Below are 27,895 nucleotides of genomic sequence, written 5' to 3'. Positions count from 1 at the left end.
CCCCTTTACAAAATTTGACCAATTTTCCCATTGGCTGAGGAAGAAATGTGACTGGAAGCCTTGGAATTGAAGTATCAGTCGTGGCTCAGTGGTGACACTCTTGCATCTGAGTCAGAAGATTGTAGGTTCAGTCCCCATTCCAGAGACTTGAGCACATAATCTAGGATGACGTTGTGGGAGTGCTGCACTGTTGGAGGTGCTGTCTTTCAGATGAGACGTTACACCAAAGGTGAACATAAAATAATCCATGACACAATTCGAAGGAGAGCAGGGGAGTTCTCTCTGGTCCCTCAACCAAAACCTCTGGTCATTTATCTCATTGCTGTTTGTGGGACCTTGCTTTATTTAAATTGGCTGCTGTGTTTCCTAAATTTTTTTTATTTGTTCATGGGATGTGGGCGTCGCTGACGAGGCCGGCATTTATTGCCCATCCCTAATTGCCCTTGAGAAGGTGGTGGTGAGCCGCCTTCTTGAACATCAACAGTGTTACAACAGTGACCGCTAATTCATTGGCTGTAAAGTGCTTTGGGATGTCTTGAGGCCGAGAAAGTTGCAAGTCTTTTATCGTTTTGAAAATTCAGCCCTTCTAATTGCTAGTTGATTCACGGCGTAACCCCACGAGTTACTGAATATTTTGTCTTGCTGTAAAACCTTTTTTGAGATCCTCAGTGCTGAGGTAGTTTGGAGTCTGTTCAACAAACTAATGTTTTCACACATGCCATTTTATTTTTTTTGAAGCCTAGAGGAATAGTTGGCCACTGGCTCTAAAAGAACTATTGTCAAGGTACCCTGACATGAACTTGGATGACCTGATTGGTTACTTGTGTTCATACCGCACTATGTAACAAATTAACTTTACTTTGTAAACAAAGGAGAATCAGCTGGGTTGGCACCTGCTATATATACCCAAAATCTAAGGCAACTCTAAGCTCAAGTAGCTGCTACTCATTTGATCTTGGTACAATGGATTTACTGAAAAAGATTTTTTTTAAAAAAGAATGTCATAATGGGTTATTATACTGCTGGGATATGACAATACTGAAGTTTCCATCTGTCTGTACTTAATGTAACACAAAAAGGTAGTTTGTTATAAATGGGCAGTAGTAAATACAAAAGTGAACTTTTAAGTATAGGATGAAAATTTCCAACCATTTTTAACCTGTAATTTCAGACTTGATGCAGATCAAACTGCCTGGAAATTTAAATGGCCCTTTCTCACTCAAGAGTTGAATATTTGGGACTTTTATCCTTGGTGTATTTATTGCTGTTCTGGACATCTTTCAAAAGAGGTTCTATTTTATGTGTATAAGTAGGTATGGTGTAATATTTTGTTTCTTTTCTTTCCAGCTGATTGAAGTCCAAAGACTCAATATGGCAGAAAGTAAAGCCACTAGTGTGCTGAGCTGGGATCAAGTGAGCAGTCTGAATGAAGTCCTTACTGAGGTGGTCCTTATTCACGGCCGTGGAAATTTTCCAACGTTAGAGGTCAGACTCAAAGATGTGGTTAAGACTGTAAGGACCAGGCTCTTTGAAAGTGGAATTCTAATACGGGATATCCGTCTTAATGGGTCAGCAGCCAGCCATGTCCTAGTAAAGGATAATGGCTTAAACTACAAAGATTTGGACTTAATTTTTGGGGTTGATCTACCAGGGGAAACTGAATTCCAGTTGGTAAAAGATGTGGTGTTAGGTTGTCTGTTGGAGTTTCTTCCAGAAGGAGTCAACAAGGAAAAAATCACGCCACTTACACTCAAAGAGGTCTATGTGCAAAAAATGGTGAAAGTTTGCACAGATACAGACCGTTGGAGCTTAATCTCCCTCTCCAACAATAATGGGAAGAATGTGGAGTTGAAATTTGTGGACTCCCTCCGTCGACAGTTTGAGTTTAGTGTCGATTCCTTCCAGATCATCTTGGATTCTCTCCTATTTTATTATGATTACTCTGAGAACCCAATGAGTGAGCACTTTCACCCAACAGTGATTGGGGAAAGTGTATATGGGGACTTCGAGGAAGCATTAGGCCACCTCAGGAATACACTAATTGCAACCAAGACTCCAGAGGAAATCCGAGGAGGAGGACTGCTGAAATACTGCAATCTTCTGGTCAGAGAATTCAAGCCAGCCCATGAAGAAGAGATCAAATCCTTACAGCGGTACATGTGTTCCCGTTTCTTTATTGATTTCCCAGACATTACTGAACAACAGAGAAAACTGGAAGTCTACCTCCAGAACCACTTCATAGGGGAGGAGAAAAGCAAATACGATTACCTGATGATCTTGCGGAATGTTGTGAATGAGAGCACTGTCTGTCTGATGGGACATGAAAGACGCCAAACTCTCAACCTAATCAGCCTCTTGGCCCTCAGGGTGCTGGCAGAGCAGAACATCATCCCCAATGTCACTAATGTCACTTGCTATTACCAGCCTGCTCCATATGTCAGTGATGCAAACTTTAGCAACTACTATATAGCGCACACTGCCACCTCATACCAACAATCGTACCCTACCTGGCTTCCCTGCAACTAATAAGTAATGCTATGTTCACAGTTGACTTGTGTGCAGATTGACACAGCTCAGCTCACCTTAATGGCTTCTTTCATTCACATTAGATGAGAGGGGAGCAAACCCTATGGCTGTTGTACATGTTGCATGTATTAAACTGCAATGAGAATACAAGGATAATATGCACACATTAATTTTTGCTATAGGGAAGATCCAAAAAAAAAAAAATGGCACTATCTTGGGTGGAACACAAATTTGGGAAGGGAGACTCAACACTAGCAAGAGTCCTGATAGTACACTGTGTCATAGTGTTTTGGAAATGTAACTTTCAGTTTCTATAAAGGGAATCTAAAAGGGATATCTATCTTCCTTGCACTGTGTACTAGGAATTAATTTGTTAATATTTTTGAGCAAAAATGCCAATAAGCAATTCACAAAATAATTCAGCATTAAAGAAAAAACATACTGGTGTAATGGTAACAATTACAAAACTAAATGTAGGGGATGCACAATGGTGAGTAGTGATTACTCAGTAACTTGTTTTTTTTTGAATGCTAGACCACAAACCTAGAAATTTGTAGTTATAGCTCACATTTCAGTCAAGATGGTAAGTAGTTCCTGTAGTGACTCGTGGGGAGGGTGGGAAGAGGAAAGAGAATTGGTGTGCTTGTGGTATAAAGCTGCAAAGCTCCAGTGCACAACTGCAAATCAAATTGTATAGATAGACAGGTGATATTTCGGTTGACTCATTATTTACATGTAACCAAGATAGGCCATCAGTATTCTAAGGAATGAGTAATCTGAAAATTTCTACCTCCTGAATAAATGACCGAAATACTTGTGAAAAGTTTGAGGGTAAATAAAACGTTAAGAAAGTTCTTTGTTGCAAAAACATTTTAGAAGGAAAAATTTCAGAACTGGCACGTTTCCTTTATTCTTTACAAACTCTAATCCAAATCAGAAAATTGAGCTGAGAGATCTTGAAGATTAGTTATATTCTCTCCCAATTTAGTTCACGTTAATTAATTCAGTACAGCCGCCTCTAGAATAAGCTACAATGTTGAATTCTTTTGATGCAGAAAATTAAGCTAATGCTTTTGTTGCTTGTGCACTATAATGATGGAATATAAATAGTTGTCTTTTGGCTGCTTGCACCAGCCTTTTAATCTGAACTGCATTCCTAGCCAATAGAAGTTTCAGTATACTGAAATCATTGTACTCTTCTCCAGCCTAGTAAAACTGGGTTTAAAAGGTATGAGTTCTATAAAAGTGTCAATTCTTAATCTCCGTCCTTTATCCCCATCAGAGAGTATACTGGAGTAAGAATAGATAGAAATGTAATTTGAACTTTCTGGGATTCTAAGTCGGTCAGTGTGTGGCATACTGGCTGTCAAAAACCGGGCTCAAGGTATAAAAGAAATGTGGATTTTGCTGAGTTCTAGGTGTAGAAAAACTCTTGTAAGCGTATTTTTACAGTAATGCCAAGCTATTGTCTAAATCTAGTGAATTGCTGAGCAGCAAAATGGTCTTTTTTGGGATAGATTTGGATGACTTCAGATATTAAAGTACACTTATAGGGCATAGCTTGATGAAATTTGGTTCACATTTTGCTCTGGACCAGATTTGCGTTCTTCTCTTTCTGTTTGCTTTTGAATGTAACTTGTGGATTGTTAGCCTCTCAACCATTGGATCAGAATGAAGAACATCTCCTGAAGCCCCTCAAACTGGCTTCGAAGCCAATGATCTTGAGCCTGATATTTGTAAGCTGACTCATTCATATCCCATTTGGTTTAAATACTGCAGGAGAGAGAAGGCAAGCAGAAAGGGCATAAATGAGTATATTCACTAGAATTAATTAAATTCACCAAATAACTGAATTGTCTCCACTCAACACGTTAGAATGAATGGTAACACCAGAAAAACTATACAATTATGCGGTGTTTCCACACTACTAAAAAATGGAAAAAACACAGTGTACTATTGGTGAGGCCTTGTCCTTTGAGACTTCATTACATTTTTATGCGTTAATGAATGCAGTCAGTGCAGGATGAGTACTGGTCCAGCACACTTTCCAGATTCAGTGTGAACATAGTATTGCTGTACTTTAAAGTGCAGGGGACAAAGGTTATTGATAATTATAACTTTTTAATAAAAATTGTATGCTGAATTTCAAAACACCAGCTCTGGAATACATGGAACTGAAAATAGCAGAATAGAACTTTGCAAATGTAAAGGGTTTGCATATATTTTTGATGAAATTTATTATCTGCACTTGTTGAACACATGAATACAATTTCATCAAAAAGAATACTGGGGAAGGTGTGAGGAGTAAAACTTGGTTATATTTTTTAAAAATGCTAGCTAACATGGGCAGTTCAGTTAAGAGCCCTAGGTTAAATTGTAAAATTAATTGAAGTGCATTGTACCATATCTTCATATTGCAGCACAGTCACCTGAAGTATTCATCAGATGAGCTCAGCAGTGAATCCTGATTAGAATTGTGTGCATGAAAGGGAACCTGCTGCCCAGTATGTCTAGAACCTGTTTTATGCAAGGAAAATGGAGCAATCTGCAAGTTTTAAAAGTTGTACATTAGACCCTTTCTATTGCACTGGGAACTATATATAGTGTTGACCTCTGTTGCAGTGTGATTCTACAGGCAGTGGCAGCCTTCTGATATCTTGCACAATTCAGTGAGATTGTTTGTTTATAGTCTGGATGGTGTTGATGAACTGTTCAACCATGGGATAGGGCAGCATAGCTGAATGTGATCTGTCCTCACATAGACACCCAAAAATGCACTTTCTGGGAGAGTCACCAGGTAGTGACCTGAAATGGGAATGCTGACTTCTTTCTCAGCCAGGGGAAAAAAACTAAGGCCAGCTGATGAGGTGCTAACTCAGCACAGATAGCCCATCAAACCTGGGACATTCCTGGTCTGTATGGTTTGTGGCTATCCCACATGGTGGATTTACCCACTGAATCAACAGGGAAGTCTAGAGAGGGTATTTTTATATGGTTCCTTTGCTTTTCCAGGAGCTACAAGTGTGCTCAGTATTGAGGGTGCTTGCTCCTGCATATTAATATTGCAAAACATGCAGCTAAACCAGATACTCTGAGTAATGTCTAGTTCAGGATTGTGTAGATTCTGGGTGTGAGTGTGAATGATACATTGGCATTCTCTTCATAGGTCAGTGTACATTTTTTTTTCAGTTTTTGTACCATAAAACCAGTTATTTTCCTGTTAAGGGCAGGAGGAAAAAGGAAAACAACTAATCTCGCCCCATTTTTTTTTTGTGTTTTTGGGGTGGGACGGTAAAGTATGAAGATGATCGGGACTGAAACACTTTTACTCCTGCGAGAATTAAAAATGTATTTTTATTTCCAGATTTACTCTACGAGCTGTTACTGGCAGTGTGTTTATATATTAAAAAAAATTGTTTCCAGAATGTGTTGTGCTGCTGTACACGCTTTGTACAAACCAGAGAACTTGTAGACCTTTGGTCCCTATTTGACAATAAAGACTACCCAATGAAAGGTCCACTCAACAGAATTTGTTTGTTTTTTTTAAACCATTTGCTGATTGGTGTCCTTTTATTTCTGTCCTACAAATATTTGAGAAATTTCTGATGTCTTGTGGTTTGCAGTTCTTGTGGAGCAAGGGAGCAAACTGGATGTGCCAGATCATACAAGGTCTGGATGATGTGTAGAAAAAGATAACTGAATTGCTGCACAAGTCTGCTTACAATTCTGTATATTACATACTGAGTAATGTATCTTCAGTAGTAATTTTACTTTGTTCCCACAGCTTATTATGAGTTTGTGTGAAGGATACTGTGAACTTTTAACCATATATGAGTATTTGCCTTCGGTTATCTAGGCCCTAAGCTCTGAAATTCCCTTCCCAGAGCTCTTTGCCTCTCCACCTGTCTCTGCTCCTTCAAGACACTGCATAACATGTACCTCTTTGACCAAGTGTTTGGTCACCTATCCTAATGTCTACTTCTTTGACTTGATCAATTTTTGCCTGATTCCATCCCTGTGAAATATCTTGGGACGTTTTACTATGTTAAAGGTGCTATATAAGTTACATCAAAACTACAGCACAAACAGGCCAATTGGCCCAACTGGTCTATGTCGGCATTTATGCTCCACACGAGCCTCCTCCCTCCCTACTTCATCTAACCCTATCAACATAACCTTTCCTTTCCCCCTCGTGCTTATCTAGCTTCCCCTTAAATGTATCTATGCTATTTGCCTCAATTATTCCTTGTGGTAGCACGTTCCACATTGTTACCACTCTTTAGGTAAAGACGTTTCTCCTGAATTCCCTATTGGATTTATTAGTGACTATCTTATATTGAAAACTTCTTGTTTTGGTCTCCCCCACAAATGGAAACGTTTTCTCTACGTCTACCCGATCAAACACTTTCATTATCTTAAAGACCTCTTAGTCTTTTTTTTCTTGAGAAAAGAGCCCCAGCCTGTTCAGCTTTTCCTGATAAGTATATCCTGAGTTAATCCTTGTGAATCTTTTTTGCACCTTCTCCAATGCCTCTATATTCTTTTTATAATATGGAGACCAAATCTGTGCACAATACTCCAAGTGTGGTCTAACCAAGGTTCTATACAAGTTTAACATAACTTCTCTGCTTTTCAATTATATCCTTCTAGAAATGAACCCTAATGCTTGGTTTGCCTTTTTTTGTTATGGCCTTATTCATTTGCATCACTACTTTTAGTGATTTGTATGTCTGTACCCCGAGATCCCTTTGCTCCTCTACCCCATTTAGACTCTTATTATCCAAGCAGTATGTGGCCTCCTTATTCTTCCTACCAAAATGCACTACCTCACACTCGTCTATATTTAAATTAATTTGCCAATTATATGTCCATTCTGCAAGTTTATTAATGTCCTCATGCATTTTGCCATATTTCTCCCTTGTATTAACTACGTCCCCAATTTGGTGTCGTCCACAAATTTTGAAATTGTACTTGCGATTCCCAAATTGTTAATGTGTTGTCTAATACGTGGATGGGTAGGAGATTTGAAGCAATGAGTCCTTGTGGGCTTAAAAAAAGGACTCCCATTGATTTTGTTTACAGCTTGATACTTTTAAGTTTTTTAATTGAATGCAATATAATGTTCATTCACTCTATAGAGTGCAGCATTTTGTGAATAGGTCAATGTAGAGGTAAATTTAAGGTTATTGAACTTGATAAGATTCATTAACCCATCTCCAGCAATGTGGTACTGGTGTCAGGTTTGCCTTTAAAGGAACGCATTGGATTGACCTGTCACATATGAAAAGTAAGCTCTAAGCCAGATTTTTCCCTTTCTAAAATGTTGGTTCAGGAGGGCAAAAATTTTAATGTTGTGCACTCTTATTTTTAAAAAGTTAAAAACTGAAGCGATCCTCCTGTGATTGCATAATAGGCCTAGTGTTACAACTATAACTTGTGTTGGGGGGCACAGTGGGATAAGACATTGTCCTTTCAATAAACCTCAGACTTTAGTTTGAATACAGTCCACACTGTGGCAGCAAGGATCATGCATAAAATGAGTTTATGTGTGCAGGCCTGCAGCACAAAGCTATCCCTAATTTCACCTTAAATTTCAGTCTGAGGCTATAAGAATCTGAGTGGAAATTGGTATAATGTAAGAACACTGGTGTTTGGTATCCTGCTACATAGGCGAAGGAATCCGATGAATCCATAACCCCTTCACCTTAACTCCTCCTTAAGGAGCAGTCTAGGTTTACTGCCCAGTTTAGGTCTAATAGTGCATGATGCCCAAGTTTGGCTCACTAAATGTTCTTCACCCAGTTCGGATTGAATTTGAATTTACCTCCAACTCTCAGTTAGGATAACCCCAAGGTACTGAATGAATTGACCATTTTCTTGCTAAATCATCACAGTGCATGACTGGTTGTCTGATGACTTCTGACAACTATTTATTGACTGTAAACCACAATTATTTCTCAATTCTTTGCATCTTTCTCTAGTTTCTCTCCAATCTTCCCTCATGGCCTCCGAGCTCATGAGACCCATCTCGTGCTCCCACGATCCTATTCTGACCACCCAACTTCCCTTCCCGGCCCCCATGTTAGCTAATATTGTTAACGGTTCCCTCTCCTTAGTTACAATCTCCTTCCTGTTCAAATCTGCTGTCATCAACCCCCTCCTCAAAAAAATAAACCACCCTTGACCCCTCCATCCTTGCAAACTACTGTCCCATCTCCAACCTTCCTTTCTTCAAGTCCTTGAATGTGTTGTCACTGCCCAAATCTGTACCCATCTTTCCTGCACCTTAATGTTTGAATCCCTTCAAACAGGTTTCCGCCCCACCACAGAACTGAAACGGCCCTTATCAAAGTCACAAATGATGGAATAAACACGACCCCTTTAAAGGTGGACTTTGATCAAACTATTTGCTTTCGTTGTTCAACAGTCAGGAGTTTGCTTTCTACCTCCTGACAGGCACTTGAATAGCCAACCTCAGCTTTCAATTGAATGGAACTGACAGCTATACCGTGACACGGACGTGGTAAACTATCCCTCCTCATCCTTCTCGTTCTGTCTGCAGCCTTTGACGTGGTTGACCACACCATCCTCCTCCAACATCTCTCCTCCATCATCCAGCTGGGTGGGACTGCGCTCGCCTGGTTCCATTCTTGTCTATCTAGTCGTAGCCAGAGAATCGCAATGGCTTCTTTTCTAGTTCCTGCACCGTTGCCTCTAGAGACCCCCAAGGATCTATCCTTGGCTGCCTCCTATTTCTCATCGACACGCTGCCCCTCGGTGACATCATCCGAAAACACAACATCCGGTTCCACATGTATACTGATGACAGCTCCATTGTCTCACTGCTTTTCTGACATCCAGTACTGGATAAGCAGAAATTTCCTCAAACTAAATATTGGGAAGACTGAAGGCATTGCCTTCAGTCCCCGCCACAAACTCTGTTCCCTAGCCACCCACTCCATCCCTCTCCCTGGCTACAGTCTGAGGCTGAACCAGACTGTTCGCTACCTTGGTGTTCTATTTGACCCTGAGATGAGCTTCCGACCTCATATCCGTTCCATCACCAAGACTGCCTACTTCCACTTCCGTAACATCGCCCGTCTCTGCCCCTGCCTCAGCTCATCTACTGCTGAAACCCTCATCTGTTCCTTTGTTACTTCTAGACTCGACTATTCCAATGCTCTCTTGGCCAGCCCCCCATCTTCCACCCTCCATATACTTGAGCTCATCTAAAACTCTGCTGCCCATATCCTAACTTGCACAAAGTCCTGTTCACCTATCACCCCTGTGCTCGCTGATCTACATTGGCTCCTGGTCTGGCAACGCCTCAATTTTAAAATTCTCATCCTTGTGTTCAAATCCCTCCATGGCCTTGCCCTCCCTATCTCTGTGACTTTCTCCAGCCCGACAACCCTCAAAATCTATGCACACCTCCAATTTGTGCCTCTTGCACATCCCTGATTTTGAATCGCTCCACCATTGGCAGCTGTGCCATCAGCTGTCTTGGTCCTAAGCTCTGGAATTCCCTTACCTAAACCCCTCTCTCCTCCTGTAAGACGCTCCTTAAAACCTACCTCTTTGGCCAAGCTAATATCTCCTTATGTGGCTCAATATTAAATTTTGTTTGCTAACCCCCCTGTGATGTGCCTTGGGATGTTTTACTACATTAAAGGTGCTATATAAATGCAAGTAGTTGCATACTCTTTAAATTTAACACACATAAATAGTCATAGGGTCATCTAGCAATTTGAATAGCAATTATAGACAGTTACTTAAAAATTAATAGCAAAGGTTGTAGCAGTGGGGCCCTGATGTCCAGCATTCAAAAGTTGGCAGAGGGAGCCCTGAAGAAAGAATAGTCAAGACACCTATACTAATGCACCTATACTCAGTAGGCACTGTGCAAGGTCCCAGTAACAGTGCCAGAAATTTTAAATTCAAATTTTTGTTGGGTAATTTGATGGCTGCTGCCTTCCTCCTGTTGCGGCAGACCCCTGAAGCCTGGTGCAGTAACCCTCCACCACCCCCCACCCCAGGCTGCTAGAGCTTTCTACTGGAGGCCAGGAGCGTGACCTCTGTAAGCCAATGACTCTAGGAACTGAAATATGGTCTAGATCAACTTCAGTGGACCTGATGCCAACCCCTATGTGGCATAAACATCATTCTATAAAACAGTGGATCTTCTCACTCGTGAGCAATACCTCTTGGAGATCTAGTAATGTCGTTATATATTTACAACCTTGCACCTAACGGAACAAAATAAGATCACCTGTCTTTTTAAAATATTTTCTTTTTCTAGAATTTCTTGCCACTGTGGGAGCCTAATTAACCAGAACTGTTACTTGGAAATTGAAACTGAAACTAACTTTTTTTCCTTTCAGGAGTTTCAAATTGATTGTTTCTTTTTGAGATTTTCAAACAGACTCTCAATTTAAACAGGACAACCCTTGATTTAATATCCTGAAATAGTTACTGGGAATTCCTGGGTTTTGAACATTATGGGCAACATAGTTTTTAGGAGAGGAGCTTGAGGCATATAAGTGAGCTAATCCTACCAATTTACAAATCATTGGTACAGCTGCAGTTGGAATACTGTATACAGTTCAAAAATGATATTGTAGCTTTTGAAGGGATACAGAAGAGAACAACCAGAATGATTGAGTGGATGGAGAAATTGGATTACGAGGAGCGATTATGTAAATTGGGCATGTTCATACTGGGAAAGAGATGGTTCAGTGGTGATATAATTGTTTTTAGGATTCTAAAGGGACTAGATAATTTAGACTATGACCAGCTGTTTCATCTTGTCTAGAACAGAGGCAGCCAGGTATAGTGGAGTGGGGATGTTAGAAAATGGTGTGACGTGGTCTGCTGTGACCCTGATGACTTTTGCCTGGATTTCATTTTCTGCCTTTACTGACGTGTGATGCAAGAAGTAGCTACTCACTTCTGACTTCAGCATTTAAATGAGGGCATGATGACAGTAACATCATACACACAATTTTTGTCATTATACTCTTTGTAACCAACATAGAATTCAACTGTATCGAACAGATGCAACTAAGTGTTGGCAATTTATTTAGTTTTATTACTTTTAATCCAGTTTTTTGTTAAGAAAGCTTCAAGAACTCACTGAACAGCTGAAAAGGATTTGTAGTGCTGACTATTCTCATGACTGCAACTGTCTTCTCTCCATTCCTCTTTCCCACACTTCCCTGCTCTGCTATACCTACCTGGATGAAGCCTAAGAGGCTGCAGAGGAAAACACCATTCGTATGGCCAAACAAATCAGGAGCAGTCTCCTCAGGCAAATCTTCTCCTAAACACTACCCATCAGTCCTGCAAACCTAACCTGACCTGTTCACCATCCCCCTTCACTCAAATAACAAAGTTGATCTTTGTCAGCGTTACTTCCTAAATAAAAATCTGTCATATTCTCTATTAATACTCTTGTTAAAGGCATAGTTGTGGTAGCATATGCAATGATGCCTGGATATTAACAGGCTTAGCACTGCCATCAAACTTGGTAAGGGGATGTTCACAGAATCACGTAAGACTATGCTAAGGTTGCAAGGATATGTGAAAAGCAGCAAGGGGTGCTGCACCCTAATGCTTACTAGTGAAGTTAAGGGTAACATGGTACCATAGAGGCTTCCAGAGAGCTTCAAATAAGTCCTCGTACCTGGTCTTGTGCAATCATTATACATTTTCCTACATTCCACTACAATAGGTAGGGTGGAGGAGGTAGCAGTAACAGCAAAAGCCACCTGCCTCTGGATGCTGATGTTAGTCAGGACAGCTGTCTTCCTGTAGAACCAAAAAGCTCTTCTTTCTTGCAGAAGCACCTCCAGTTCACCCTCAAAAGAAATTTGCTGATCTTTGCCCTGAATGGGCTGCCATCATAACTTTCCTTTTGGTTTCAGAAATCTGCCTCTTTAACTTGCTGGAGGACTTTAAATCTTCCAGCAGCATAGCTCTTGCTGCCCTCTTCTCCCTACAGTGAATACCAATTGGGGGCATAAAAGCTGTGGGAGCTGCCTCAAAAATATTTAAATAAGCTAACTTTGCAAATTGTGATAGGACCAGTGCCGCAAACAGCAGGCGGGCGGTAGTACCTGCCCACCTCACTTCCACCAGCGTAGCGCTATATTGGAAAAACCAGGCCAAAGTTTTTTTCCATACTATGCAAAGCTACCTGACCATGACATGAGTCTAAGGAGTCTTATGCTTAGCAGGGAAGCAGTGACAGAGCTGTGCCATCTCCCGCATGAGAAGCTCCACGTGATGTGTGACAGCTGTGTGCGGTCTTGTTCGTATGTTGTATTGAGCCGTTTGACGCGTCCATCAGGAAGGATGCAGGTATCGGGCAGCAGAGGCTCTCAGGTTAAGGATTCCCTGTACATGGAAGACATCAACGTCTTTTGCTCCGATCAGCAGTCGGTCCACATGCTGATGGGCATCTGCGACCATTTTGAGCTGGCCTCGGGGGCCAGAGTGAACTGAAGTAAAAGCAAGGCCATGTTTTTTGGCAGGTGGGGGACCCGGTCCCTTGTCCCCTTCACCGTCAGATCCAACTACTTGAGGGTGCTGGGGATCTTGTTTGGGGGGCCCCTGGCCTGCACAAAGAACTGGGAGGTGCGGATTGCCAAGGCCAAACAGAAGCTTGGTATGTGGGTGGGGCAATCCTTCTACATAACCGACAGGAACCTGGTGATAAGGTGTGAGGTACTCGTGGTGTTGTTCTACGTGGCCAGGGTCTGGCCCATTCCCCACAGCTTTGCTGTCACAGTCACCCAAGCTATCTTCCATTTTGTCTGGAGGTCCAAGGTAGAACGCGACTGCAGGGCCCCATGTACGAGCCTCCAGACAAAGTGGGGAAGAGCGTCCCCAATGCCACTCTGATCCTGATGGCCATCTTTGTGTGTGGTTGCCTCAGGATATGTATAGAGCCCCAGTACGCAAACACCAAGTGTCATTACGTGCTGAGTTTCTACCTATCCAGCACATTGAGAAGGCTGGGTCTGGCCACGCTGGCCGAGCAGGTGCAGGACGTCCCGTCCAGCTGGACCGCCCCTCCCATCTGTCCCAGATGAAGAAGTTCCTGAGGAGGAACCCCTTCGACCACAAGGCCGTCAGATAGTGGTCAACACGAAACATTCTAAGAGTCCTGCAAGGAAAGGAGAGGGTTGACTCGATCGGTTTCTCCCCCGACCAGACGGTCGATGCCATTTGGCAGGACATCTCATCGCCAGAACTGACCAACAGGCACCAGGATGTAGCCTGGATGATGGTGAGATAGGCCCTCCCAGTGCGGTCCGTCCAACGCACATGGAACCTCATCAGCACCGCGAGCTGCCCTCGAGGTGTGGGGGGTGGTGAGGAGGAGACCATCGTTCACCTCCTGATGGGCTACCCCTTTGCGTAGAGGGCATAGAGAGAGATGCGTTCCTATCTGTCCTAGTTCACCCCTAACAGCTCGGCAACACAGGACGCTGTGCTCTACGGGCTGCTCCCTGAGACGCACACTGAGACAGATATCACCTGCGGCTGGAAGACCATCAACTCAGTGAAGGAGGCCCTTTGGTCTGCCCGAAACATACTGATGTTCCAGCTGAAAGCTATCCATGACCGAGTGTTGCCGACTGGCAAACTCCAAGGTCCAGGTGTACATGCTGCGGGAAGCACTAAGGCGAGGTGTGGCCTTCGCAAAGGCTCTATGGGGAGCAGCCACCGTGTAAGGCCAGCCTACCTTGTATTGTACATCATGAGTCATAAGAAATACTGTGTTTGAATTGTAATAATGAGATAACTTTGTATACGATCTGTGGTGTTCTTGGTTTGAAATGTACTGGTTTGGAATTATGATATTTACATTGAACTGTGTGTATCTTTAAATTCTATGAAATAAAGTATATTTTGAAATTTAATAAAAGTCATTGTCAATGGCTGTCAAAGCCATGGCCAATTTTCATAGGTTGGGTTCCTGCTAGATTAGCACTGAGGGTATCAATAGTGACGGGCAGTTTGTTGTTTGCAGGTGTATTGAGGAGGTAATGGATGCATTATTCGGCACAGCCAACAGATTCGTCCCTTGGTCACTGACTGTCAGCAGCAACAAGTGAGGGCAATACAATTTTTAAAAGTGCTTGCTTTCCTAGACTCCAGAAGGTCATTGACTGCACCCATATGCAATTTGGGGCAATATGATAGAAGTAAATATAAAAACAGATAGTAAGAGTTTCTACAGGTATTTAAAAAGGAAAAGAGTAAGTAAAGTGAGCATTGGTCCTCTAGAGAGTGAGTTTGGGGAATTAATAATGGAGAATAAGGAAATGGCAGATGAATTGAACAGATATTTTGTGTCCGTCTTTACTGTAGAGGATACAAATAACATGCCAGAAATAATTGTAAATCAAGAGGTGAAAGGGAGGGAGGAACTTAAAACATTTACAATCACCAGGGAAAGGGTTCTGAAAAAAATATTAGAACTAAAAGCTGACAAGTCCCCAGGTCCTGACGGTCTTCATCCTAGGGTCTTAAAGGAATGGCTGCAGCGATAGTAGATGCATTGGTATTAATTTTCCAAAATTCCCTAGATTCTGGAGGAGTCCCATCAGATTGGAAAATAGCGAATGTAACTCCTCTATTCAAGAAAGGAGGGAGCCAGAAAGCAGGAAACTACAGGCCAGTTAGCTTAACATCTGTCATAGGGAAAATGCTAGAATCTATTATTAAGGATGTTATACCAGGGCACTTAGAAAATCTCAATGCAATCAGGCAGAGTCAACATGGCTTTGTGAAAGGGGAATCGTGTTTGATTAATTTATTAGAGTTCTTTGAGGAAGTAACAAGCAACGTAGATAAAGGGGATCCTGTGGATGTGGTGTACTTGGATTTCCAGAAGGCTTTTGACAAGGTGCCACATCAAAGGCTACTACACAAAGTAAGAGCTCATGGTGTAGGGCGTAACATATTAGCATGGATAAAGGATTGGTTGGCTAACAGGAAACAGAGAGTAGGCAAAAATTAGTCAATTTCAGGTTGGCAAGATGTAACGAGTGGAGTGCCACAGGGATCAGAGCTTGGACCGCAACTATTTACAATCTATATCAATGACTTGGATGAAGGGACCGAATGTATGGTTGCTAAATTTGCTGATGACACAAAGGTGGGTAGGAAAGTAAGTTGTGAAGAGGACATAAGGATCCTGCAAGGAGATATAGATAGGTTAAGTGGATGGGCAAAAATTTGGCAGATGGAGTATAATGTGGGAATATGTGAACTTGTCCACTTTGGCAGGAGGAATAGAAAAGCAGTATATTATTTAAATGGAGAGAAATTGCAGAACTCTGAGGTACAGATAGATCTGGGTGTCCTAGTGCATGAATCACAAAAGGTTAGTATACAGGTACAGCAAGTGATTAGGAAGGCTAATAAAATGTTGTCATCTATTGCAAGGGGAATGGAATATAAAAGTAGAGATGTTTTGCTACAGTTGTACAGGGCATTGGTGAGAGCACATCTAGAATACAGTGTGCAGTTTTGGTCTCGATATTTAAGAAAGGACATAATTGCTTTGGAGGCAGTTCAGAGAAGGTTCACTTGACTGATTCCTGGGATGAGAACAGGTTGGACAAGTTGAGCCTGTATGCACTGGAGTTTAGAAGAATGAGAGGTGATCTTATTGAAACATATAAGATCCTGAGGGGACTTGAAGGGGTAGATGCTGAGAGGATGTTTCCCCTTGTGGGAGAGACTAGAACTAGGGGCCACAGTTTAAAAATAAGGAGTCTCCCATTTAAGACGGAGATGAGGAGAAATTATTTCTCTCAGAGGGTTGTGAGTCTGTGGAACTCACTTCCCCAGAGGGCAGTGGAGGCAGGGTCATTGAATATTTTTAAAGCTGAGTTAGACAGATTCCTGATTCACAAGGGAGTCAAAGGTTATAGTAGGGTTGAGGTCGCTATCAGATTAGCCATGATCTTATCAAATGGCAGAGCAAGGTCGAGGGGCCGAATGGCCTACTCCTGTTCTTAATTCATATGTTCGTATGTTCATATGTAAGTTTTTTAAATTATGAAAGAATAGGATAGGGTAGTTAGAAGCAGACTATCACCAGTAGTTGAGGGGCCTAGAATGAGGGGCTGTAGGTACAAAATTCCCTAGATTCCAGAACGATCCCATGGATTGGAAGGTAGCAAATGTAACCTCGCTATTCAAGAAAGAAGGGAGAGAGAAAACATGGAACTATAGGCCAGTTAGCCTGACATCAGCAGTAGGGAAAATGCTAGAATCTATTATTAAGTAACAGGCCACTTAGAAAATCATAATATGATTAGGCAGAGTCAACACGGTTTGATGAAAGGGAAATAGTGTTTGACAAATCTATTCAAGTTTTTTGAGGGTGTAACTAGCAGGGTAGATAAAGGGAAACCAGTGGATGTAGTATATTTGGATTTTCAAAAGGCATTCGACTCGCTCATCGGACTCGGGGTAATATATTAGCATGGATTAATTAACGGACAGAAAACAGAGAGTAGGAATAAATAGGTCATTTTCAGATTGGCAGGTTGTAACTAGTGGGATGCCATGAGGATCAGTGCCTTTACAATATATATCAATGGCTTAGATGAGGGGACCGAGTGTAATGTATCCAACTTTGCTGATGATACAAAGCTAAGTGGGAAAGTAAGCTGTGGAGGAGGACGCAAAGAGACTGTAAAGGGATATAGACAGGTTAAGTGAGTGGGCGAGAAAGTGGCAGATGGAGTATAATGTGTGGAAACGTGAAATTATCTACTTTGGTAGGAAGGATAGAAAAGCAGAATATTTTTTAAAAGTTGAGAGACTAAGAAATGTTGCTAGTCAGAGGATTTTGGGTGTCCTTGTACATGATTCACAGAAAGTTAACATACAGGTACAGCGAGCAATTAGGAAGGCAAATGGTATGTTATCCTTTATTGCAAGGGGGTTGGAGTATAAGAGTAAGGAGGCCTTGCTCAATTATATAGGGCTCTGGTGAGACTACACCTGGAGTATTGTGTACAGTTTTGGTCTCCTTGCCTAAGGAAGCATATACTTGCCTTAGAGGTGGGTGCAACGAAGGTTCACTAGATTGATTCCTGGGATGAGAGGGTTGTCCTAAGAAGAGAGATTGAGTAGAATGGGCTTATATTCTCTGGAGTTTAGAAGAATGAGAGGCGATCTCATTGAAATGTATAAAATTCTTAGAGGGCTTGACAGAGTAGATGCTGAGAGGCTGTTTCCCATTGCTGGAGAGTTTAGAACTAGGGGTCATAGTCTCAAGACAAGGGGTCGACCATTTAAGATCAAGATGAGGAAAAATTTTTTCACTCAGAGGGTTGTGAAGTTTGGAATTCTCTATCCCAGAGGGCTGTGGATGCTCAGTCGTTGAGTATATTCAAGTCTGAGATCACTAGATTTTTGGACACTAAGGGAATCAAGACATATGGGGATAGGGCAGGAAAGTAGAGTTGAGGTAAGAAGATCTTATTGAATGACGGAGCAGGCTCGAGGGGATGTATGGCCTACTCCTGCTCCTATTTCGTATGTTCTTATGCTCTTAAGATTTAATGTAAGAGATTTAGATCAGAGAACAAGAGAACCTTCTTTAGAGTTATGATGCTGTGGAATTCACCTCCAGGGTTCGTGGTTGTGGCTGAAACTGCGTCAATAAGATTAGATTGGCTAGATGGATGAAAGAAAAGGTGATAAAGGAACTAGGGAACAGGGCAAGTAAACATGATTAGGATTATTTGCTTATGTAGAGGGTAAATGGACTGGTTGGGCTGAACAGTCTGTTTCTGTGTTGTAAGTTCTATGTATGTATAAGAAAGAATTTGCATTGTTATAGCACCTTCCATGATGCTAGGACGTCCCAATGCACTTTACAGCCAATGAAGTACTTTTGAAATGTAGACTCTGTTGTAATGTGGGGAAACATGGCAGCCAATTTGGACACCGCAAGGTCGCACAGACGGCAATGAGACAATGATCAGATAATCTGTTTTAATGAAGTTAGTTGAGGGATAAATATTGGCCAGGTCACTGGAGAGAACTCCCCTGCTCTTCTTTGAATAGTGCTATGGGATGTTTTACATCCACCTGAGGACCAATGGGGCCCCGGTTTAACATCTCACCTGAAAGACGGCACTTCCAACAGTGCATTGCTCTCTTGGTACTGCATTAAAGTGTCAGCCTAGATTGTGTGGGACTTGAACCCACAACCTTCTGACTCAGAGATGAGAGTCCTACCACTGAGCCAAGGTTGACGCTATGTATGTATGATTTGGACCAATGATGAGCAAAAGGGAGTTTATTTCAATATGGGCATGATATGTGACCACCAGAATAGGATCATGTAGGTCAATGCCTCCTTCCAGAAAGCTCCCGTAATTTCATTATTTTAAGTTAATCTATGGCATCCTTGTTGAAGGAGAATGAAGAGTGGAAGAATGGTACTAGTCACCACCAATGGCACATAACAGCCATGTGTCAACCACAGACAGAAGCAGAGCAATGGTATGATAAAGGGCGTGGTAGAACCAGAATTATCAACATGCCTGTGGTCTTTTGTAGCAGTGCTTCATTCATCTTTACCGATTGAAGACAGCCTTGTGATGCAACTTTTCTCACTCATTCTCCTTCCTCCCCCAGCCCCTGGGTTTCTAGATTAATTGTTGCTACGGGGTCCATGATTTTCCCTAGAAAGCATGCCTCTCCATGCATGTGAATGAGCAGAATGCCAAAGCTGTGGCAGAGTAAGAAGTTTAAAATAACAATTAGAAATTATCAGTGGTGCCAGCAATTCAATAATGAGGACTAATGTGTCAGGCACTAATTTCATTTGCCTGCCAAAAAGTGCCACAATAACAAGAGACCAGAGTCAAAGGAATGGAGAGTTCTGGCTAGATTGGGCTGGAAGAGCATACAGAGCTAGGGAGGGGTGAAACCATGTTTAAAGACAAGGACACAAATTTTAAATTTGAAAATTTGGGGCCTGGGAGTCAATATAGGTCAGTGAGGATGGGTAATAGACAAGTTGGACTTGATGTGGGATAGGATACAAGCATCAGAGTTTTGAACAATTTAGAATTTAGGAGTAAGCAGGCTGGGATGCCAGCCAGGAAATTAAAGATAGGCACCGAGCTAGAGTTCCAGTGGGAGCACAGGGGGAGGTGTGGTTAGCTTTGTGGGCATGGAGAAAGGGAAGGGGAAGCAATAGAAGCAGCTGAACGGATGGTTGCTGTGTTGGTGAAGAAGAAATATATGAGCTCTTTGCACTTGTTGGAGGTGAAGACGGAATGGGCAGGGGAGAGGATTTTAAGAACGTGTTTGAGGAGGAGCTGCAGCAATACCATGGTGAATTGAGGATCAAACACTAGGCAGTTGGGAGTTTGAAAGTGTGGTTATTAGTGACTGGGGGGAGAATTTTTCTGGGGTGGATGCTGTAGGAAGTGGGGTTTAGGGAGTGTTACAAATTTGGGTCTGCTGCAGATATCTACTTGGGTTCAATGGTGTCAGTCACTCCCTTAGCCGGTCTGGTTGCTCTGTGTCTGCTAACATGATAGTTGAACCTGAGAGTGTAACATTGAAACTTATTTGTGATCTGAACTGGATCTCGGCCTAGAAATTCAAGTGCGCCCAAAAAGGGGCATGCAGGGGGTGCAGGGAGTGATCACTGCGCCCGAATGGAAAGGCCCAAGGCTTATCTAATATTGAGCCTTTGGCCTCAATATCATCGAGCCAGTGAGCTGCAGACACCGAATAACCATCCATAGAAAGCTCACCAGAGAAGAGGACTCGAAGATCAGGCTGCACTCCTGGCTCCACATTTAGGTAAGTTTTATTTTAAACACTTACTTTGTTGGTTGCGGCCTGCAGCGACCCCTTTAAGCATTGCCTGCTAGGCCGCATGTAGACCTGGTTTTCCTAATGATGAGATTTTTAAAAGCGAGGCAAGAGGAGTGGAAGAGGCTGAAGTTGTTGAAGTAGGATAAGTTGCCTTATGAGTAGGAGACAGGTCAAGATGTGACTTGGTGATAAGGTCCATGCCAACGGTTTGGGCGAGGCAGATTTTGGCAAGTATTGCCAGGTGGAGAGGCATGGTCAATTGAAAATTTCAGAACTCAGATTGATAGATTTTTGTTCGGCAAGGTATTAAGGGTTATAGAACCAAGGCGGGTAGATGGAGTTAAGATACAGATCAGCCACGATCAAATTGAATGGCAGAATCTTTGAAGGTGGCAGGACAAGTTGAGAAGGCTTTTAAAAAAGCATATGGGATCCTGGGCTTTATTAATAGAGGCACAGAGTATAAAAGCAAGGAAGTTATGCTGATCCTTTATAAAACACTGGTTGGGTCACAGCTGGAGTATTGTGTTCAATTCTGGACACCACACTTTAGGAAGGATGTCAAGGCTTTAGAGAGGGTGCAGAAGAGATTTACTAGAATGGTAGCAGGGATCGGGGACTTCAGTTATGTGGAAAGACTAGAGAAGCTGGGGTTGTTCTCCTTAGAGCAGAGGAGATTAAGAGGAGATTTGATAGAGATGTTCAAAATCATGAAGGATTTTGATAGAGTAAATAAGGAGAAACTGTTTCCAGTTGCAGAATGGTTGATAACCAGAGGACACAGATTTAAGGTGATTGGCAAAAGAACCAGAGGCGACATGAGGAAATTTTTTTTACACAGCAAGTTGTTATGATCTGGAATGCACTGCCTGAAAGGGTGGTGGAAGTGGATTCAATAGTAACTTTCAAAAGGGAATTGGATAAATACTTGAAGGGAAAAAGATTACAGGGCTATGGGAAAGGAGCAGGAGAGTGGGACTAATTGGATAGCTCTTTCAAAGAGCCGACACAGGCACAATAGGCCAAATGACCTCCTTCTGTGTTGTACCATACTATGATACTATGATAACAGGCTCGAGAAGCTGATTGGCCTACTCCTGTTCCTATGTTCCGATGCTTCAGTAAGGGGAAAAGCATCACCACCTATGAGCCAAGTTTCAATCAAAGCTAGGATGTTAATATGATCATCTACATTAAGGTTGTGGATGGCAAGGGCTTGTTCATGAGTGAGCAAACATTCTGGAGGGAAAAGCGGAGAGGAGTGGTGATTATTTATCTGCCAGCAGAGGCCAGTGACAGTGAGTGGGATGGGAAGGAGGTTGATGAAGTTTGCACCTAAAAGTGGTGTTAGGTAGGAAAGTCAGTGAGAGTGGAGGATGAGGCAGTTGGAGTTGCTACTCTTAAGGAGGCAATGACAGATACCAGGATGGGTCCATTAGAGAATGCTGAGAGGCACAGAAGGTTGCCATGGGCTTATTCAAAGGGGATTCAAGCCTATGATAGAGTAAGGAGGAAAGAATGTAGTAATAGGCTGGGTATGAATTGGGGGTAAAATATCTGAGGCATTACACATCAAATATCATAGGCATGGCACATCAAAAGTAATCTTATTTTTATAAACACTTTATCTGGGTACATGTATCACTGCATTCTCCCATATATTAGTAATAAACTAGCTGGATAATTATATTAGTAGTTAGTTTATCCCATACAGTCCATTATCTTTAACATTTTTTATTTTGATTGCTTCATTTTTTGAACATCCTTGCATTTTTTCTGGAACCATTTTATAAAGAATAACCCAGCCTATTAATATAAATTTCAATATCTCATTTCATTAAGTATGTAACTATTTTGGTTTATTGGTCAACTTTAGCTGTTAATCATAAGCAGTAACTTTTTTTTATTGTTAATATCAATTGAACAAATGAAGTTCACTTTGTAAATTTCCTCCAGACAGTGCAATAACAATATACCTGCTTTTTGATCATTTCTTCTGTCATGGGCCAGTTACACAAGATGGCATCAAGAGTGCATGACTGCTTCCTCTTCATTGATGGGTAAATCTTAACAGAAGAGAAATCCATATGTGCTATGTCCTAACCAATGATAAACAACATTACTGATTCCTGGGATTTTGAATCTGAGATGATACACCTTGTTGTCTGGCTCCCAGAAATTTGGGAATACTAGGTTTAAAAATATAGTGAGACTTTGCTGTAGCTAAATTTGGTTATCAACAATTCTTTTTTGCAATATTAAAAATGAATTTTCAATGCAATTAAATTACTGCGCTCTAAGGTGAAAACTGGAGCACTAATCTTTCCTTATTTAGCTATCCAGAGCACTGGAATGCACCACAGGGATAAATGGAATTTCCTCCAGTCGTGTAATGTTGAATCTGTCTGTGTACCGACCGAATATCTTAACTGTGCCTTTTAAAAAGAAAATGAGTTCCAGTTCAGCTACAGGAAACACTCTCAGAATGATTGTGTTATTTAGTAGAGGTTTGCAGTCAGTTTCACATCAGACTTGCATTATGAAATTACGGAAATATATTAGTTCAGCTACAGTTCAGCATGCAGTCAGAGGAGAGTTCTTTTTGTGAATATGTGCAGTGCATATATGTAATCAATTCTATGTTAAGAAAAACTACTAACATTCAATCGGTCGCCACCTGGGGAGTCTATAAAATGGCTTCCGTGTATATATATATAATTGATACAGGGCATTTGTTTTGTACCAAATTGTACCACAATCACAGTGAAGAAAATTTTACAAGCTTTTTCTCACTGAGAAATGAAGATGAAGGGCTAAGTTTCATAGTGCAGGACACCATCAAAGTTGAAAAGAGTCAAATGAACTTGCATTTATATAGCACCATTCATGACATCAGGACGTCTCAAAGCACTTTACAGCCAATGAAGTACTTTTAAAGTCTAGTTACTGTTGTAATGTAGGGAACATGTTAGCCAATTTGCTAACAGCAAACTCCCACAAACAGCAATGAAATAAATGACCAGATAATCTGTTTTAGTGATGTTGGTTGAGGGATAAATGTTGAGCAGGACATGAGGCTAACTCCTCTGCTCTTCTTTGAATAGTGCCATGGAATCTTTTACATCCATCTGAGAGGGCAGACAGGACCTCGATTTAATGTCTCATCCAACAGTGCAGCACTCCCTTAGAACTACACTGAAGTGTTAGTCTAGATTATGTGCCTAAGTCTCTAGAGCGGAACTTGAACCCACAACCTTCTGACTTAGAGGCAAGAGTACTACCAATGAGTCAGAGAGAAAATGAGATAAATCAAGAAATAATCATTAGGTGATGCCAAGTTTGAACTTTAAAAGCATGTAGATTGTAAGAGTAATATAAATTTCATACATTCTAATAACATAACCTGTAATTGAAGTATATACCAAGTTAACTTATACACATTGCATGTGTTAAACACTTTATATTCAGCTCATTTAGTTGAATAATCCTTCATAGAAGATGTTTAATGCCTCTGTTTTTTGTCATAATTGAATTGCATCTAGTCCCAAACTACCATGCCACACCTGCAAGTGGAGCCTCTTAGGTGCTACAAGTCCAAAGCAACATACCATGCGTTGGGGAAAAAAAATCATGATTGGCTCAAACAATCACTCATTCAATAAGTTACCAATCAAATGTTTTTAACTACTTTCAATTTTTGTTTCTATTTAATATCAAATACTAAATGGGAACCAATTGAGAGTAGGTAAAAAGTACCAACCAGAAACGAGTACTGTTTGCCCAATCATCTCAACCTTGCAAATAAATTTAAAACCCTAACCCTTATCTACGTCAGCGTGTAGTGCTCCTGTCTCGGCATCAGAAGGTTGTGGGTTCAAGCCCTACTCCAGGATTTGAACATGTAATCTAGCCTGACACTTGCAGTACTGAGGAAGTGGTGCTGTCTGCTGGATGAGACATTAAACGGTGATTCTGCTCAGTTGGGGTAAAAGATCACATGGTACTTTTTGAAGAAGAACAAGGAAGATTTATCCATCAATCCACCCCACCAAAAACAGATTAACTGGTCATTTATTCATCATACTGCTGTTTGTGAGACCTTGCGATGCTCAATTTGGTTGCTGCATTTACCTACAAAACAACACTGACTATATTTCAAAAGTAATTAATTGGTTCTAATGCAGTTTTGGATATCCCAAGGATGGGAATGGCGCTATATAAATCCAAGTTCATTTTTTCTTTCTTATAAGTCCCTCCATGGCTTTGTCTCACCCTATTTCTGCAATCTTCACCACCAGCCCTGTATCCTCTATGTACTCTGTTCTTCTGATTCTAGCATCTCCATCCCCTCATCCCACCATTGATGGCAGAATCTTCAGATGCAGACACTGCAGAGCAGCAATCAATAAAGTCAATGGAATGTTGAACTACATCGCCAAAACAGTAGAATTCAAGTGAGAAGAAGTCACAATCAAACTGTACAGTGCTCTGGACGGATTGCATCTTGAGTATTGTGCCCAGTTCTGGTCATTGAGAAACAAGGGAGACATTTGAGTGCCAGAGGCAGTGTAGAGGCAGTGTCTGATCCTTAGTGTCAGGGATCTGAGTTATGAAGAAAGACTGGAGACAAATGGGCTTTTCAGCCTGGAATGAAGGCATCTTTATGATGACCTTATAGAAATATAAAAGATAGTAAATTGTATGGTAAAGGTTAATTCAGAATACTATTTCAAAATGAACAGTAGGAATAGGGCAAAGGGACACAGGTCCAAACTAGTGAAAGGTAACTTTAGGATTGATATCTTCATTACGCAGAGTGATCAACACTTCAAATGGACTTCCAGGCAGCGTGGTGGAGATAAAATCCTGGAATCATTTCAGAAACAATTAGATACAGTAATAGTGGGAGTGTAGGATTGTTCTGGATGGAAGTATTAAAATGGGACGAATGGCCTTCTCATCAATAAGTATCATGTGATCTTATGAAAAGTCAGAACAATTGAGATAACATTGGAAACAAGGTACAGCTAAAAATCAAGATCAATTTAGAAGGAAGGATATAAAATTAGATAAAATCAGATGAAAAACAAGGCCAGAAAAACAATAAAGACGAAGGTCAGATCAGGGAGCAAGCCTGGACCAACGCTGAAACTAGATTGCGGAGAAAATACTAACACCATTTAATAATTATGCCTACATGAGGGGTCATAAAAACCACCTGGTCAAACCATGATACCAAACCACATGGACATGACAGCAAAAGGTTACTTAATACAGACATTATAAAGACATTTAAGATAGAAAGGGGGGAGATAATTGATAAACTAATCAAATTTAGAGAGGATAAATCCCCTGGTCCGGATGGATTGCATCCATGCATATTAAAAGAGTTAGGGAAGAGATAGCAGAGGCACTATTACATATATATAAAAAATCACTAGAAAAGGGAACAGCTAATGTGATTCCTATATTTAAAAAGGGAGATAGTCATGGGAAAGATATTGGAAAGATAATGGAATCTTTACTCAAAGATATAATAGAAAAACATCTAGAAAACAAAAATATAATAAAGAGCAGTCAGCATCGATTCCAGAAAGGAAAGTCATGACTTGACCAACTTTATTGAACTCTTTGAAGAATTAACAGAAAGAGTAGAACAAGGGTAATGCAGTAGATGTAATATATTTTGATTTTCAAAAGGCCTTCGATAAGGTACCGCACTGTAGACTCATGACTAAGATCACAGCATGCGGAGTCAGGGGGACAGGTAGCAAAATGGATAGCAAGCTGGCTATGAAATGGAAAACAGAGAGTAGGAGTTAAGGGTAGCTACTCTGACGGGCAAAAGGTGAGAAGTGGTGTTTCACATGGATGGGTGCTAGGACCACTGTTGTTCACAATTTACATTAACGATTTGGATTCGGGAACCGGAAGTACAATTTCAAAATTTGCGGATGACACCAAATTTTGGGGGGGGGGGGGAGGTAGTTAATACAAAGGTGGAAGGCAATAGAAAGAGACAAGGGTAATGCAGTAGATGTAATATATTTTGACTTTCAAAAGGCCTTTGATAAGGTACCGCACTGTAGACTCATGACTAAGATCACAGCATGTGGAGTCAGGAGGACATTAATAAACTTGCAGAATGGGCATCTAATTGGCAAATGAATTTCAATATAGATAAGCGTGAAGTGGTGCATTTTGGTAGGAAGAATAAGGAGACCGCACACTGCTTGGATAATAAGAGTTTAAATACGGTAGAGGAGCAAAGGGATCTCAGTGTACAGATACACAAATCACTAAAAGTAGTGACGCAGGTTAATAAGGCCATAAAAAAGGCAAACCAAGCACTTGGGTTCATTTCTAGAGGGATAGAATTGAAAAGCAGAGAAATTATGTTAAACTTGTATAGAACTTTGGTTAGATCACACTTGGAGTACTGTGCACAGTTCTGATCTCCATATTATAAAAAGGATATGGAGACATTGGAGAAGGTGCAAAAAAGATTCATAAGGATGATACTAGAACTGAGAGGATATCTTTATCAAGAAAGGCTGAACAAGCTGCGGCTCTTTTCTCTAGAAAAGAGAAGACTGAGGGGTGACCTGATAGAGGCCTTTAAAATAATGAAAGTGTTTGATAGGTTAGATGTAGAGAATATGTTTCCATTTGTGGGAGAGTCCAAAACTAGAAGTTATAAATATAAAATAGTCACTAATAAATCCAATAGGGAATTCAGGAGAAACTTCTTTATTCAAAGAGTGGTAAGAATGTGGAACATGCTATCACAAGGAATAATTGAGGCAAATAGCATAGATGCATTCAAAGGGAAGCTAGATAAGCACACGAGGGAGAAAGGAATAGAAGGGTATGCTGGTAGGGTTAGATGAAGTAGGGACGGAGGAGTCTCGTGTGGAGCATAAATGCCGGCATAGACCAGTTGGGCCGATTGGCCTATTTCTGTGCTGTAAACTCGATGTAACCCGATGTAATTATTACAATTGATATACAACTCCTTTGGTTTAAAATAATGACTGTATTGTAATGACCCTTAAGAATAAATTATTTTTCACGTGGAACAATACCCAAGAGTCATTCTGGATTCAATTTAAATTCATGTAATTAGAAGGAACTTTCTTTCTTTCATGCAGTTGATCAAATGTAAAGACTGAAAGCAAAAAAATAACCAACCTAGTTGAAAATAGCTGTTAGTCTCTGTAATCTAGTTCATCCTAAATTCTGACATTTGAGGATGTAGTGAAACTGCAGATAGTGGTTGAAATATGAAGGCAACTCACAGTCAGCATGGGGGAGTAATCAGTAGATACTCATGATGGACACTTTGAGTGCTGACCCCATCGTGTGACATTGAATTTCCATTACTTCTTTCACAAGACTTAGTTTCCTCAGTGGATTCAGGTTAGCCAATCACTGAGGGAACCCTTGCCAGATGTTTGGAAACTAATAATATAGAAGTTACAAAGGATACTTTAAA

The 27,895-nt window shown here is 41.1% G+C and overlaps 1 protein-coding gene across 4 annotated transcripts in view; it reads left to right on the top strand.

Moving 5' to 3' along the window:
* Nucleotides 1-27,895, top strand: part of tent5c (terminal nucleotidyltransferase 5C) — a 128,907-nt gene that overhangs the window by 23,361 nt on the left and 77,651 nt on the right. For 2 of the 4 annotated variants that reach the window (XM_067992951.1, XM_067992952.1), the window contains one exon: nucleotides 1,348-6,055. The exons of the other annotated variants lie outside the window; for them this stretch is intronic. In XM_067992951.1, the coding sequence (XP_067849052.1) occupies nucleotides 1,372-2,526 (1,155 nt within the window). In that variant the 5' untranslated portion in view covers nucleotides 1,348-1,371 and the 3' untranslated portion in view covers nucleotides 2,527-6,055. Of the gene's footprint in view, nucleotides 1-1,347; nucleotides 6,056-27,895 lie in introns of those variants that run through there. 4 annotated transcript variants of the gene reach the window in all.

Source organism: Heptranchias perlo, chromosome 11 (genome assembly GCF_035084215.1).
Source record: "Heptranchias perlo isolate sHepPer1 chromosome 11, sHepPer1.hap1, whole genome shotgun sequence".
Classification (NCBI taxonomy): domain Eukaryota; kingdom Metazoa; phylum Chordata; class Chondrichthyes; order Hexanchiformes; family Hexanchidae; genus Heptranchias; species Heptranchias perlo.
This window is presented reverse-complemented; position numbering and strand designations above follow the sequence as displayed.